Raw genomic sequence first — 15,716 nt, 5'->3', positions numbered from 1 at the left:
AAATAACAAAAATATACAAAAGAAATCTTAAACACACAAAACAAAAAACCCCACACAGAATTACTGCAAAAACGCACATTACAACAAAAATACACAAACCCTTTATTGTTTCCTTTGTTAACGCTTAGACTGATCATTATTCCAAATGCTGACAAGAATATTAGTAATGTGGTTTCTGTGATAAAAGTTGCCCATCTATTAACATCAGCAAAAACAATCTTTACATGTGAGTTTGTGATGGTGCAGAAATGAAATGGTGCCACACGTATCTACTGGTTGTGGCATTTGCTATAAAACACTGAAACTGAAAAGAATGAGCGAGGGAAAAATAACTCCGACTGTAGGAGGAAATGAAAGAAAGACGGAACAGAGATAAAAGGAGAAATAATTAAAAGAAGAGCAAAAAAAACAAAACAAAAGCCATAGAAACAGCAAAACTGATACCACGTCATCGTATTAGGTTTATTACACTCACTGCTTCTTTCTTAAATAATGTTTTCCTATTAAATCCTCTGTCTTTGTGGACAGATCAGAGCAGCTCAGGAATCAGATGAAGTGGAATGAGTGACTGGAATCAAACCTGTTGCTTTAACATTCAAATCCAAAGCCACCAGCAGACACAAACGAGGAAACCATCATGATTTAATCTATAGAAATTGATTTCCTCACAGGCTCTGGAGGCTTACAGCCAGATATTGTCAAGATTTGAATGTTTTTCTAATGAATTTTTCTGTTACTCTAAGGCAGTGGTGTCAAACACAAGGCCCGTGGGCCAAATCCAGCCGGCCAGATCTTCAGATTCAGGCCGCGAGTCGGGCATGCATCAAACATCACCCCAGGCATGGGAAACTCATTCTAGTTAACCTGATCATTTTTTAGCAGTGTAAAAAAGATAAAAACAAAGTGGCGGTCTGACCTCATTAAACTTAGAATAAACACACATATAATTAACTATTTATAGAGCCTTTGCGTCAAACATGGGCAATAGGCGGCTCGGAGAACGGTAAACGAATAGAAACAAAATTACAAATAAAATTACAAGGATATACAATAAAGGACAAGAAAAACATTGGACGTATTAAAAACTACAGCAAAAATACACAAAATTAACTACAAAAAAAGGCAAGACAACTAAAAAAAATGCATAAAAACTGACACATTTACTAAATTTACTAAAAAATGTACAAAAACACACAAGAGAAAACCAAAATACAAAATTTACAACTGAAATCAACAAAATTACGCCAATAATTTATTTTATTTATTTATTCAGTTCATTTCCGACATGATTGCATTCACAGAAATTCATTTGACATTCAGAGCAAAATCACATCATTGTTTTTTTTTTTTTTTTTCATGCCGGAAAGGGCGACGGAAAAAAGCATTATGCTTATCTAGATCCGTCCCCTAATTTGAACACAGATAATTTTACATCCAACCTCGTTTCTTCCCTTTTTATTTTTTATTTTTTTTTTTTTTTTTTTGTGACAGAAAATAACAGAAAAGCAAATAAAACAACAATACAAACCCTTTTTTGTTTCCTGTATTAAAGTTCAGATTGGTCATTAATCTAAATGCTGACATGAATGTTGATTTTGTGACCCTCGGATCAAATAACGTCACATTTTTGTGGCCCCCGCTGTGATAAAAGCTGCTTATCTACGCTTTACATAATAATGAATCTTTGGTACAGTTTGACACAATGCGCATTAGTCATTTAGTAAATATAATAAATCACTATAAGTTGTTGTTTATATGTGGAATTGGTTAACATGAGGCAGAAAAATGTTAAAATTGAACTTTTTTGTCAAACAAACTATCAGCATTTTTCAGTTTCACTCATAAAGTGATCAAAGTGGGACAGAATGTGGCCCCTGACGTAAAATTGGGTCAACACTCCTGATCTAAAGTATGTAAGAGGGGATTCTACTGTACTCTATCATCCAAATACATCTAGGCAAACGCTGGAAGCTAGCAACATAAACTGGAGAGAGTCTGAGTGCCTGCACGGACGTGTCGGAGTGAAAGCTCTGAGTCAACATACTGTTTGCCGAGGCGTCCAGGGTCAATAAAAGCAGCTCAACTCCTGGTGTCAAGCGGTGTTTAATAAAGGATAAGCGGCGCCACCTTTAAAGGCCGTCGCGTGGGGGGGATCTCCACAAAGGAAAAGGCATTTGTCTTTTTAAATACAGATGCTTCAGACGGTGTCAGAGTCGGAGGTCTTCATGTGTTCAGGGCTGCTGCCTTCGTTACACATGTACACAATCAAACACACACACACACACACACACACAGTTCAGCTAACTACCTTATTTCAGCTGTGGACGAATGGAGTCACAGAGATAACATAGAAATGGAAAAAAAGTGATTGAAATGGAAGATGGCCAGAGACAGAGATAGAAGGCAGTCGTCGTAAAGGCGTGTGTGTGTGTTTGTGTGTGCAGGCCACCGTTGTCCATAATGAAAGCCAATCAGCTTGGGTGGCAGAGACGTGCGCTGCAGGAAGAAAGCCAATCCACTGAACCTAATGAACCGGTATTGGAAATCAGAGCGAGGCGGAGGAAGAGAAAGGAGAGCGAGGGGCAGCGAACTCATCGGCTTTCAGGTGAGGAAGCAAGAGTTGAAAGGGAAACGAGAGATAAGCAACGACGAAGGGGGGAAGATTTTTGAAAGCTGAAACAAAAAACGGGGAGGAAATGAAACGCTGATCTTACCGCGGATGAAAATAAGGGTGTGATCAAAAAAAAAAATGGATAAGAAAATGAAAAGGTGGGAGAGATGAGGAAAGGTCACTTCGGGGTTAATACGAGGAAATCAGTCCTTTGGTTCTCACCTCCCACACTATCAGATTAGAAACCTTTCATTCACACAAACACTGAGAAGTACCTTGATTCATGAGTTCAACAGGTCAAGTTCCTTTAGGCCTGGTATAATAGTGACGGAATACAGTCATGGACAAAAGTATTGCTCCAGAAAATACACCATTTATCCCGGAAATTCTTGCAATTAGAAATGTTTTTTGGTATACAAGTGTTTATTTACTTTATGTGTGTTGAAAAAACACAAAAAACCAGAAGAAAAAAGCCAAAGGTTGAACTTATATGCAGTGTAACATTCTTCAGGTGTTTGTTTATTGTTTATTGGGATCCCCATTAGCTTCCACCATATTGGTTGCTAGCCTTCAATTACGAATAAAACAATACGTGTCTCGATCTCACATGTACGATAAGGTTTTTAGTGATTTTTTTTATACATGCAAATTTGTTGAGTTGCTCAGTTTTTTAGGCAGTTTATTAACATAGTTGAGATGATCTAAATAAGACAGACTTTTGAAGTAAATTAGTTCTAGGCCGACCAACTGTGACCAAGTCATGACTAGAAGCACATCTCATAGAATGTTAGTGTGTTTGGTTTATAACAATGAAGCTGGTTTACTGGTCAGGATTATTTCCTTTATAAATAATAGTAGGTTGTATTGTATTTTGTCTAGGAGCATAAGTCAAGACAAGGTACAATGCATTTCTTTAACACTAGTAAAGTAAGGTGTTATTTATATATTGCCAGCCCCTGTTACTTCCCACAGGTGAGTTTAAACAAGCACCTTGAAATAAAATTATTTAATCATAGTTTTAAAACGATGCAAACAATTTATTCTGGCCAATATGCAAATTTTGTGTTCTGTCAATGCACATAAAGGAAATAAACATGTGTATTGCAAAAAAAATTGTAATTTCAATAAATTCTGGGAGAAATGGCATATTTTCTGGAAACAAATCTACAATATCTACAAATATCACCACAAAGAAGTGTTCTGATAAGAAGCATGGAACTTCATGTCTTTCCTCACAGGGAGGTGGGTATGTGTGTGCGTGTGTGTGTGTGTGTGTGTGTGTGTCTCACCTAGGTCCATGCTTTTGGACGTCCTGCTGCGAGGCACGTTGTCCCTGTCGCTGACAAACTGGCTGTTGCTGTAAATATCTGCAGACGTGCGGGCTTTCGTGTGAAAGTCACTGCGTGAGAAAGGAAACAGAAAACCACCATTGTTTCAACAGGAGTAACTGCAGCTTTAGCAGCCTTTATAATGCTAATAATAATCTGCGACGTAACGCCTAATCACAGGACCTTCAGTAGACCTGGAACCAAAGAAACCACTGAATATTTCCCTCCCGGATGATTTCAATGCACTGAGAGCTCCAAACCTCAACAGTTTCTAAACCCGGGAACTTCCCAAGGAGAAGCGACTCCATTATGTTATCAGCGCAAATACTAATGCGTAATGCAAATGGCCTGTTGCAATTAGGCTGTATAATCTGAATAATGCATAGAGGCATTGTAATATTTAGTGTAATGACTATTCTTTATCCTCCACACACAGAAAGCTACATTAGGATCACCATTAGAGCATAATAACATCGGCTGTGACTGTGCACTTTATTACTGTTGATGATGTGTGTGTTATTGTGTGTGTGTACCTGTGGTGAGTTTGTGGCGACTCTCTGCCGGGGGAGGGCGGCAGGTCCTGATCATTGTTGCCGTAGTGACCGTAGGGATGCGATGCTGAGGGGAAAAACAACGATGACAGAAGAATGCAGACACATTCATTTAAAACCTGTACCCATAACAAATAACATTTTTCAAAGCTTCTACATGACCTACATGGCGGTTTTTTTTTTCAGATTGAAGCAGGATCCTTAGTGGTTACAGATGATGTGATATTTTGAAAATATATGACAGAAATCTGCCTCAAACAACCCAGAGATTTACATAAAATATAAAGCCATTTCTCAATAGGGAAGGCTACAAAGGCAGGAATAATTGAACTATGCATGGATATCAACTGAAGCAAGTTTAGTCATAATAATAAACAGTAGGCGAAAGATGCACGTTTTTATAAACCCTTTTTGCCACAACTGTGCCAAATTTTTCCACAACTTTGGGAACAAATGTGCAACTGTAATATGTAATATTAGTCTTGTTTTTTACCACTAGATGGTGCATTTTGGCTTTAAATAAACACATATCCATTTTTATCCAAGTTTGTGCTGTGCCATGCGTAATGCCGTTTTTCGTTGCACTCTCTGATGTCAACATACGTATGGGTCTAATTCGGCAATGCTTTAGAAATTGGTGATATCAAACACTATGGGAGTGGGCTTTAGCCCTGGCGAATCAGAGCTGAATAAAAAAGGGACCTGAAATTTTACTAAAAGAAATGTGGAGTTTTATGCACATTGGAGCAACTTTTGATAAGAAACAAAGGTAAGACAATTTGTCATCATTGCTGACATTTTCCACTGTGTATTTTCTGATTTTGTGGCGTTGTTTTGAAACCTAACATACCCGACATGTATATCAGTAGATTCAGCACGGCCTATGGTTTGATGTAGTGTCTTGCAATAGAGATCTGCATTTATTTTGTGACTCACAGCAGTGGGAAAAGCCGAGCTGTCCACTTTTCGAACATAGTGGTCTTTTGCCCGGTGGGGTTGTAGACTTAACAGCATTAAAACAAAGCAATAGCACAATGAAGTCGAGGTGTTTTGTTTTTTTGTTGTACATTTTGACACCCAGTCCTGCTCCATCACATGCACAAAACTGCATCATTCCCCACTTGAAACTCTTTGTGCATCGATCCGCCCCCTCCGTCTCTAAAGAGGAAGCATGATGGACCGCTGACACTGGCTCCGTGAGCGTCTCCCACTCCCTGCTTCCCAAGGGGTGAGGGAGCGATAAAGCATGAATTTAAAGCAGTTTGTTAGTGATTTGTGTGTTTTTTCTTTATTAAACAGAAGCGTGTGGATGCTGCACAATACTCTGCATGCAAATACAGCTCACTTAGGAGCCGTTTCATCAGCGTAATGATTCCAAGGTCAGATCTTTTGCACATGAAAAGCAAGCGACGGGTTCGGAAAAACACAGTTAATGACTTCTCTTTCTCCTGCTATAAATATGCAAAGCGAGAGTAAAAAGAGATACAAAGACAGGCCACGAGACGAGAGAGAATAGTTTGTAATTCGATGCTATGAATTGTTTAGGGTTGCTGCAACAGAGATTTAAGAATACTACACACACACACACACACACACACACACACACACACAGAGAGGAACAGGCATTAAGAGGCTTGGCTGGCAGTGATGGCAAACACGCACTCACACATATACTGTGTGTACGCACTGGGGTGCAGATAACGCAAGCACACAAACACACTGAGCCCAGTGTTGACTCTGACATTTTAAACTGTGTGCTCACCACTTCTGGAGTTGCTGTAGCCGTACGAGTCGCCGTTCATTCTCAGCTCCTGGTCCTGAGGTCTTAAAGGTCGCTGGTACGCATCGTGGGATCTGAGATCCTGGCAACAGAGAGAGAGATGCTAAAATCAAAAAAAAAACTATTAAAGAATCAAATACTTAGGAATCAAATCACAGATTAAATTTGTGAAACTAAAGGTGGTCTTATGCACTGGACTTCTTGTCTGAGATAGGCCACTTTTATCACGTTTTTGTTGATATTCAATGTGTTTTAATATTTTTTTTTGTATTTGTTGTAACTGGTTTGTGTTTATGGAGTCATTAATGAGTATTTTTGAGTGTATTTGGATTGTTTTTGTAATTATTTTTGTTGTTTTATTGTTTTGTTTTTAATCATTGTGTATTTTTGTTGTCTGTTCAGGTATTTTCCTGTTATTTTGTTGACATTTAATGTGTTTTTAGAGTCTTATTTGTATTTGTTGGAGTCATTTTATGCTTTTGGAGTCAGTAAAGTGTATTTTTGTTGTCCTTAAGTGTGTTTTTCTGTCATTTTGTGTGTTTTTGGAGTCAGTAAAGTGTATTTTTGTTGTCCTCTAGTGTATTTTTCTGTGTCATTTTGTGTGTTTTTGAAGTCCTTTTTGTGTATTTTTGTTCTCGATTTGGGTTTTCTGAGTCGTTGTGTATTTTTGTTGTCTGTTTATGTATTTTTCTCTCGTTTTGAGTGTTGTTTTTGTCTTTTTATGTTTTTATACGGTATTATTTTGCATTGCTTGTAGATGTTTTGTGTTTTGTTGTCTTATTATGTCATTTTATGTGTTTTTGGAGTCATGTGGTGTTATTGTGGCCCCCAGGCAGCCAGTTGCCCATTAATATCTAACCAAGTGCATTTCTGAGCCTTGTTGCAGCATTTCAAGGATATTTTTTTGTGTTCCTGCTAGAGGAATTAGCAAATATCTCCCAATGTATCTGTGCTCTGTGTGACATCTTCAAAAAGAGACATAGCAGATAAACTTATTTTGTTATTGCACATGACGTGTGCAATGAATGAAATGACAGGTCAAGGGGCGCTGTGTTAACTTCTTTTTAACCAAACTCATTTAGCTTCCTGTTCCCTTCGTTTCCCTCTTCACAGTTTCCCATCAAAAAAAGACAGGAGCGATCAATCTAGCAGTCATTTTGGTGCCATGGACACATTTGTACGAGCTCCAAACGTGATGGCAAACCAAAGGAGGCGCCAACGTGAGAAAAAAATGGTTTCAACTGCGCCAGAACAGAAGCATGTGAAATCACTGTCGCATTGGAACGTACATTTGATTGGGAAGGAAGCAACCTCAGTTTCATCTTAAAAACAAATCATGGACACTGAAAAGAGGGATTTGATTTAACTTTAGTCTTAACTTCCAAAGTGCAAACATTTTTATGAACAAAAAGTAACATTTTCTTAGTATGTTGGCCTGAATAATTAACCAAAAATCAGGTTGCTATTGTGTTTAATCATACAGAGGAGTTTATTCTAGGTTTAGGTGTGGAAAATTAGAGACTACAAAGTATCAAAATGTCATTTTTTGTATTGCTTGTAGTTGTTTTATGTTTTTGTAGTCATTAACGTGTATTTGTGTTGTCCTTTTGTGTACATTTCTTTCATTTCGTGTGCTTTTTGTTGTCGTTTTGTGTTTTCTGAGTCATTGTGTATTTTTGTTGTCTGTTTATGTATTTTTCTGTCATTTTGTGTGTTTTTGGAGTCTGTGCACCTTCATAGTGCAAACCTTTTTTTTTTATATACAAAAAGTGAAATTAACCAAAAGTCAGGTTACTATTGCGTTTAATCCTACAGAGGAGAATATTTTAGGTTCAAATGTGGAAAAAATGTCTAAATGGCTCTAAACTTGGACAATGTAGTGACACATTTAGAAAGGAATATCAAAAAGATGTTTCTTGATGAGGACGAGTGGAAACACAATATTGAAGACAACACTGATAGGCGTGTTATCGAACAACCACCCAGCACAACAAAGAGCCCCCACCCCAAGGGGAGCTGATGGGGATCAGTGCTTGGGGAGGATGAAAGGAGGAGCCTTCTGTGGTCAAAGAGATGGGGAGAAACATCTGTCACACACACGCGCGCGCACACAGCGATAGCCTTGAGACGGCTTGAGGAATAATGAAAAGTGTTGCTGTCGTTTCCTGCTATCAAAGCCGTGGGCGTGTCATGTGATCCCTGGGGTATCATTAGGCGACTTCATGTGTCACAGCATCATGGCTGTCAATCACTACCAGCTCATGTGTGTCCAATGAATCACCACACAAAGCACTGACGGTATCTTTACGTGTGTGTGAGTGGCACACAAACCCCCCCCTACATCCATCCATGCATCCATCAATCCATCCATCCTGCAGCCTCTGGTTTGCCTGAGGCTTTTGAAGCTGCCTGGCAGACATGCAGTCAGATATCTTAATCCCACAACAATGAGTGAACGGGGGCTGTTGTTTGCAAAGGGGGGGACGCTGGTCTTAACCTACAGCTGCATACAAAAGGCCTCGGAGAAGCTTAACGCTGCCTCGGCCTATACTGTGTCACCCACCTCACATCGTCTCATGCTTCTAAAGGGAGGAACAATCCCAAAATCTATGGATGGATTTCCTCTTTCTCCCAGTCAGTGGGATAACCCGTTCATGTGGAGCGTGCTGAGCATCAGACAACAACCTCTTCTCCACCTTAAATCTCAAACATCTCGCCAGAACGATCAATATTCAGGTCGTCTCTGTTTAATGATGCTACGCTGCAGCGCTTACATCTATTATCCCCTCCTCTCATCTCTTTATTTATTTATTTTTGCCTCGAATATCAAATAAAAGTGTCATTTTACCACAAACAAAACAATAAAACTAATAATCTTTATGGTTTTTAGTTTTTTCTACCGATTGTCGCAGCTCTAAATTGCTAAATTAGATATAAAACTTAAAAAACTGCTTCTTTTCCCCTCTAATTATGTGACAGTTATTAAAGAAATCACTGCTTTGGTTTAAGGAGCAAACATCACCATCAGCTAATGAGTTAACTGTAAGAAAAATTCACCCTAAATACCAATAAATAAAAACACGGAGCAGTTTGTATCCGAGGTGATACAAACAATCACAGCAGAGAAGGGAATAGTCACAATATTATTAAAGACAAACACTAATGTTCATGAATTGCCAAAAAAATCCCAAATAACTGCAGTTTTATCTAAAAACTCAAACAAAATTTAAAAAAAAATTGTGGAAAAAGGCATAAAAAGTAGATAAAATAAATCAAAAATTGAACTGGGATTATTATTCAAAACAAAAATTCAATCAAAAACCGACTTGATGGATGTAAGATCTTTTGTTTAAGCTCTGGACAAACAGGCAGACTGATAAGAGTCTAGACGTTAAACCCAAAAGCCCTGCGGTGCTGCCTGTTTGGTGAAGAACACAGATATCCACTGATCTCTGAACTATTCTTTAAAGGATGCATCTAGACTCAGAGGCTCAAAAACCAACAAAGACTTGCTGAGAACGAGACAAACTGGAAATGTAAATGTCAAACTGAGCAGGTCGACGGTAATCAACCCAACACATCCGCAGCTAGCATCTGCTCATTAACCACCTGCAACATTCACTCATTCTCACAGGTCAGCGGCTCATTTTTCCACTCATTGTTGGCTTCAGAGAGAAATTAGTACGACCGACGTCTGCGGTGTTGCTCAGTGAGGATTTCATGAATTTAAAGCATCTGGAGTAAAAAATGAGAGATGTTTTGTTGCGTGATGCTGCTTTGAACACGAATGTCAGTTCGGACAATAAATAATCCTAACGTGTCGATGGTGTCCGTTTTAAGCTTCTGCAAATGCAAAGTACCTCAGTTTCTTGTCACGTCCTGCTTGTAATGCTTTGTTAGGACTCCACTGGTGTATGAATGGAAGCTCCCACTCGTATAAATAAGTAAATACTTTGTTGTGCATAGTCAATGTCAAACAAGAAGATATGTTGATCAGTTAGTGAAATAATAGAAATATGAGATGTCCCCAGTTTGAATTTTCTGCAGTAAAAAAGTGTGAAAAAAAAAAACAAGGCAAAAATAATAAAGAATAGAAAAACAAGGCAAAAAAAAAGAGAGATAAAGTTTAATTTAATAAACAAGGATTAAAACAAAGCTGCAGAAAACAGGCAGAGAGGCATGCAGGAGGTTTTCAGATCAGCTTTATTTGACAGGTGAAGCAGGCAGGAGAGACAGGGAAGAGGGAGTGCAACCTCTTTAAAACATTGCAGATGAGTAGGAATACAAAACTTTACAGGAACAGACAAACAGGAGAGAGAAGGAGCAGCCGGAAGACAAGCCCTGTGGTTTCAGAGGGAGGAGGATTCAGAATTACAGCCCAGCAGAACAGAGGGAGACGTTAAAACTGTACATTAATGTTGAAGCAGTTTTTGAATGTGGAGTCTGGTGTGGTGGCTTTGGATGAATAAGACGGAGGGAACCTTTAGGGTCTGGGATTCGGAGGTAAACAAGCTTTCAGTATGTGTGCCTTCTGTTCAGTGCGCTCAGGGCTATGTATATTACTGACTTGGTGAATGCTATCAGTGTACAATGGTATCTGGTCTGCTTAGGGCAGTCTGACCACAACTGACCAGAAGATAGTTCTGTAATTACATATCAAAGTCGATCAATCAAAAGGGAAACAAAACTCCTTCATTGTTGATTTGAACGCAGAAATAATCAATGGCTGTTTGAAATTGCATACTAACCTACTACACACTCAATGAGTACATACTGTCTACTATATACCATTAGGATGATGACCATTCCCACTACACTATATTTCTAAGTTTCCCAAGATGCATTTTGAACCTACGATGACAAAAACCTGAGGCACACTGAGGCTAAATATCTCCAACATGTCATGTAACATTTCCCGCCGTTGTGCTACTGATTAATCTTCTGGTTAACTTCAAAACAAGAGCCCAATTTACAAAAGGGTTAAAAAACTAATGGAAGGTAGGAAGAGATGCTTTTGTTTTGAAACGGGAATGTTTGATTTTTAGCTTGAAGCTGGTCCCAGGACAGTTTTACGTTCTGCTCGCAATGCATCATGGGGCAGTTGAGTATGACTAGTGTGCTCACGTTGCAAACTTAAAAAATGTCACGCTATAGTATACACCAGAGTATTTCTTGCATACTCAATCTTTCCATACTATGTAACAGGAATGCAATACATACTAATTTTGAGTAGTACGTTAGTATGCCATTTCGAACACAGCCAATGCTTTTCATATTAATCTTTAACTGATTGATCTTGTTTAGGCTTTGAATAGGTGCATTCACAAACACTTGTATCATGTGCGTGTGTGTGTGTGTCTGACAGGCCTACGTGTGTCTGGTCAGTGTGTGTCTGTCTGCAGACGTGTGTCTGCGGTGCGTGGGCGGCGACAGGTCTCCGTACATCTGGCCAGCCATGACTCGGATGTGGTCTGAGTACGTGTCCTGTCTGTGGAAGTCGTCCAGCGTGCGGCTGCGTGAGTATCTGCACGGAAAGTTCACCCGCTCGTCTACGGTAGTGTACGCCGTGTTGTGAGCGTCCATGTGCGTGTACATGTGCCTGTTGAAGCTGCTCAGAGCCTGGCTGTTGGACATGAGGTCAAACTTGTGTCTAGCTTCCTCACCACAGTACCCACTATCCCTCTGTGAGAAGCCAACGATATATCCGCTAGGGTTGAACCCGTGAGTGTATCTGGTGTGTGTGTCCCCTGGCCTTTGTGCGTGACGCTGCCGGTGGCCGTGCGGCAGCGGCTCGGACCCGCGCCGCCTCAGCATGAAAAGGAGCGAGGACGAGCGGCGAGGCGGCAGCGGCTGCTGCTGCTGGCTGCAGTCATCACCCACCCGTACCTGGTTACTAGAAGGTGCGGCCATGCTGGAGACGTTCGAAGCTGAGGTCGGTGAAGGGTTGGCGCTGCCCATCTAGGAAGGCAGGAAAAAAGCAAATCAGAGTGAAAAAAAATCCTCTGCAATTGCTATTCCTTACAACATCTCTTATCAAAGGCAGAGATACCTTTACTTCCTCCTTGTCGGGCTGTCGACATAATCTTCAAACTGTTAAATCAGCAGCTTTATTGAAAGAGAACTGACAGAAAATGGTGCTTTCTGTCAGCTCGACACCCAAACAAATCATCCTGCCTGACAGTCACCGTCACACACACAACCTTTTTCCCTGTTTTGTATCCAAAAGCATTTCTCTCTGAGAGGCAGTGAGAAGTGCAGGCTGAGGCTGAATATTAAAAAAAAAAAGCTTTTAGTCGAAGAAACAGCTGTAGCTGTTCAAAAAAAAAGAAAAAAATAATAATAATAATCTGTCTGTCCAAGCAGTCGTAACCATTAATCTAAACCAAAAACAGGAGGATCGTCACATTTTACTTACAGTGGATGACTTTTTATTACAAGTTATTGTGGTTGAAAAGGGGACAATAACTTCCAGTAAATTTCCTCAGGAACTTAAGCTGAGAATTTTTTGGAACGTTCTAACTTTTCATTGGAATTATTTATTGGAATTAAGTTGGAATTTTCAATAACTGAATCTATTATTTTAGATGATGTTTTCCCAACTATATTTAACGACTTTCAATTTTCTGAATCCCCCCCCCCCATGGGAAGTTTCCAACTTTGGCAATTCGCGGAATTTTGCAACACTAATGTGTGAATATGATTCAGCTATTATCTCAATTTGTGGTTAATTGCAAAATATAATCCCCATGAAAAGTTTGTATACCTAGGTTTGCAAATTTTTTTTTCCCCTTTGCCACCACCATGTGAATCATGAAATATGGTATTGAAACCATTCCTGTTCTCAATCCTGCTCTAAAAACCAACCTGTCTGGGTGCTCGGAGAACCACCAGCTGGATGGTCCCTCTGGCGTTCCCCTCCGAGGACATGGATCGTCTCAGCGTCTCCATGGCAGCGTGATTGGAGCGGCCGAGGAGCGACTCGCCATTGACGGCTATCATCTGGTCGTTTACGTTCAAGCGTCCGTCCTGTTGGAAGACGAGAACCAATGAGCTGTGAGTCACAGTATTTAGTTTATCACTTTAATCACAATGATGCGGAAGACAATTAATCAGCTGAAGGGTCCAAAACTTCTGTTTTGGTTTGAAAGTTTCATACAGTTGACTTTTTAAATTGCATTTTCTCTGCACTTAATCAGCTAAATTTTGATGAATTATTCTGGCATGTTTTTTTTGTTGATGTCAGCGTGTTTCCCAAGCCCAGAAACACAAGCTTAACTTTTAGACTAAATGGCTTTGGTATAAACGGGTGGTTTTGAGAGTATCCTTGTGTAGAATAAGACAAAGCAAAGCAGTGTCACCACGCTAATACTAAAGTAGATGAGAAAAGGAAAAGCACAGCCTGATATGAAGCGAGGGAGAAAGTAGATAATGGAAAGAGCAGAAAAAAAGGGGAAGCAAAGAAAATTATGGTGTTGGCAATCTTCTGAGAGGAGAGGAGCCATGATAAATACATGGAGCAGCTAATGGAATAGCCTCTGTGGGCACTAAATCACTTCTAAGTGTTTTAAATAGCAGCCTCTTGTAAGGAAGGCATTGCAGAACGGCGCCCTGGAGGGAGAGGGAGGCACAGACGATGGACAAGCCGAGCAGAGCCGACGGAGACGTGACGCAAATTATACAAAAGGACAAAATGAAACCTGAGCCATGGAGATTGGAAATCACACCTGGAGAAAACCGAAAGTCTGCAGCCAAGTGCACGGAGACGTGGCCCGATCTGACCTCTGACCCCTGCCTCATTAACGGGATTCTCCATAGTTTTATAAATGTGGCCTAAAATCTTTGAAATTTCCCTATTATAAGATCTATGCCTGGTTTTAATAACTTTAAAAAATGGGACTACTTTACCATTTTAAAACCTGTGTTACGCCATCTTGAAATCACGTGATTGATGATGTCACATGGCCCCATTTGCCTGTAACTGTTTTCTATTGGAAGCAAGCATTTGGCCTGCTTTTTGGATCATTTAGCAGCTTTTTCTATGAAAATGCCAATTTCTGTCACCGTTGGTTGATCTAAATAATCAGGATAAGTTGAAGATGTCAATGTAAACCTTTTTATTTACCAAAAGAGGATAAAAAAAACAGTCAATTACTCACCAAATTCAGTTACCAGAGCATCAACTGTTTAAGGTAGAGTAAAGGTTCCTGAGGAGAGCTCTTCGTCTCCGCTTAATTGTCATAGATAATTTTTCGGGCCATATTTTTCTGTTTTTATCCTTTTTTAGTAACTAAAAGAGGGTTACGTCGACATTTTTAGAGCAACCAAAAGCAGCAGAAATTGACATTTTGACCAAAAAAGCTGCTAAATGACCTAAAAAGCAGGCTGAATGCTTCACTCCAATAAAAGAAACAATGGGATAGTTACAGGCAAATGGGGCCGTATGACATCATCAATCACGATTTCAAGATGACAGAAGACAAGTTTTAAAACGGTAAAGTAGTTCGATAAAAACGAATACGGTGCAAAATAATAATGGGTTTTGTTTAGCATAGATCTTCTAATAAGGATATTTAAAGATTTTGGGCTACATTTGTAAAAACAGTAGAGGATCCCTTGACCACGCCTTTCAAATCCTATGGATGACTTCCGAAATTCACATTTTGTGCCCAAACTTTGCGAGCATCCATCTTCATTTCATGTTAATTCCTTCATTTCTAACGAAAGCACGCAGCAGAAGTGGCGTGCTGCTGCATGTAATTTTAATTTGTTTTCTTTTGCACATTCTTTGAAATGTTGGTGTGACAGCAGCAGCTATACAGTGAAAGACTCGTTCTTATTTAATTGAGGCCTGAGGCTTGACAACCTCAGAAAGCCTTTAATGGAAATAGGTTAGATCCCTACACGACTCCGTCACATCTCCTCCCTCGACTGATTGTGTGCGAGTGCGTGTCAGTCAGTCAGACAGACATTCCTTTACTTCTGCCGGCCTGGCACCACACAGCCTCTTTTTCTGCTTTTCATCAACATATAAAAACACTTGCATATAAAGTCCTTCGTCGTATCCGTCGTCGTCTTCATTTCGTCTTTTCAGAGGGATCTGTTTTGGAGCAAACCCTTCACTTTGGTAGATGACTGACTTTTTAAGGCACCCCAAACATTCATCTGCAATGGCACATGCTTTTATGTCCCACTGAGGAGATCGAGTGGCAGCAATAGGACAAGAGGAAGCATTGGCAATGTGCTGAAATTGGATTTTATTTTTTCAGAAAACTCAAAGTGAACACTGAGTGACACAGATAAGAGCGAGGCCTGCTTCGAGTGAGGGGTCGATGGGGGTTAGAGGTCGGAGGACTGGGCTTCGGCCTCGCAGGAAAGACAGGAAATGAGGCGGGCGAAAAGACTGACATCAGAGAAACAGGAAAACGACATGAAATCAAGAAAAACAA

General features: G+C 39.9%; 1 protein-coding gene across 3 annotated transcripts in view; it reads right to left on the bottom strand.

The window, feature by feature from the left end:
• Positions 1-15,716, bottom strand: part of pard3ba (par-3 family cell polarity regulator beta a) — a 162,375-nt gene that overhangs the window by 74,349 nt on the left and 72,310 nt on the right. For all 3 annotated transcript variants that reach the window (XM_028470453.1, XM_028470464.1, XM_028470472.1), the window contains 5 exons: positions 13,135-13,296; positions 12,157-12,228; positions 6,253-6,352; positions 4,473-4,557; positions 3,901-4,010 (listed from right to left, as the gene is read on the bottom strand). In XM_028470453.1, coding sequence (XP_028326254.1) covers positions 3,901-4,010; positions 4,473-4,557; positions 6,253-6,352; positions 12,157-12,228; positions 13,135-13,296 — 529 coding nt within the window. The remainder of the gene's footprint in view (positions 1-3,900; positions 4,011-4,472; positions 4,558-6,252; positions 6,353-12,156; positions 12,229-13,134; positions 13,297-15,716) is intronic.

Source organism: Gouania willdenowi, chromosome 2 (assembly GCF_900634775.1).
Source record: "Gouania willdenowi chromosome 2, fGouWil2.1, whole genome shotgun sequence".
NCBI classification, from domain to species: Eukaryota; Metazoa; Chordata; class Actinopteri; order Blenniiformes; family Gobiesocidae; genus Gouania; species Gouania willdenowi.
This window is presented reverse-complemented; position numbering and strand designations above follow the sequence as displayed.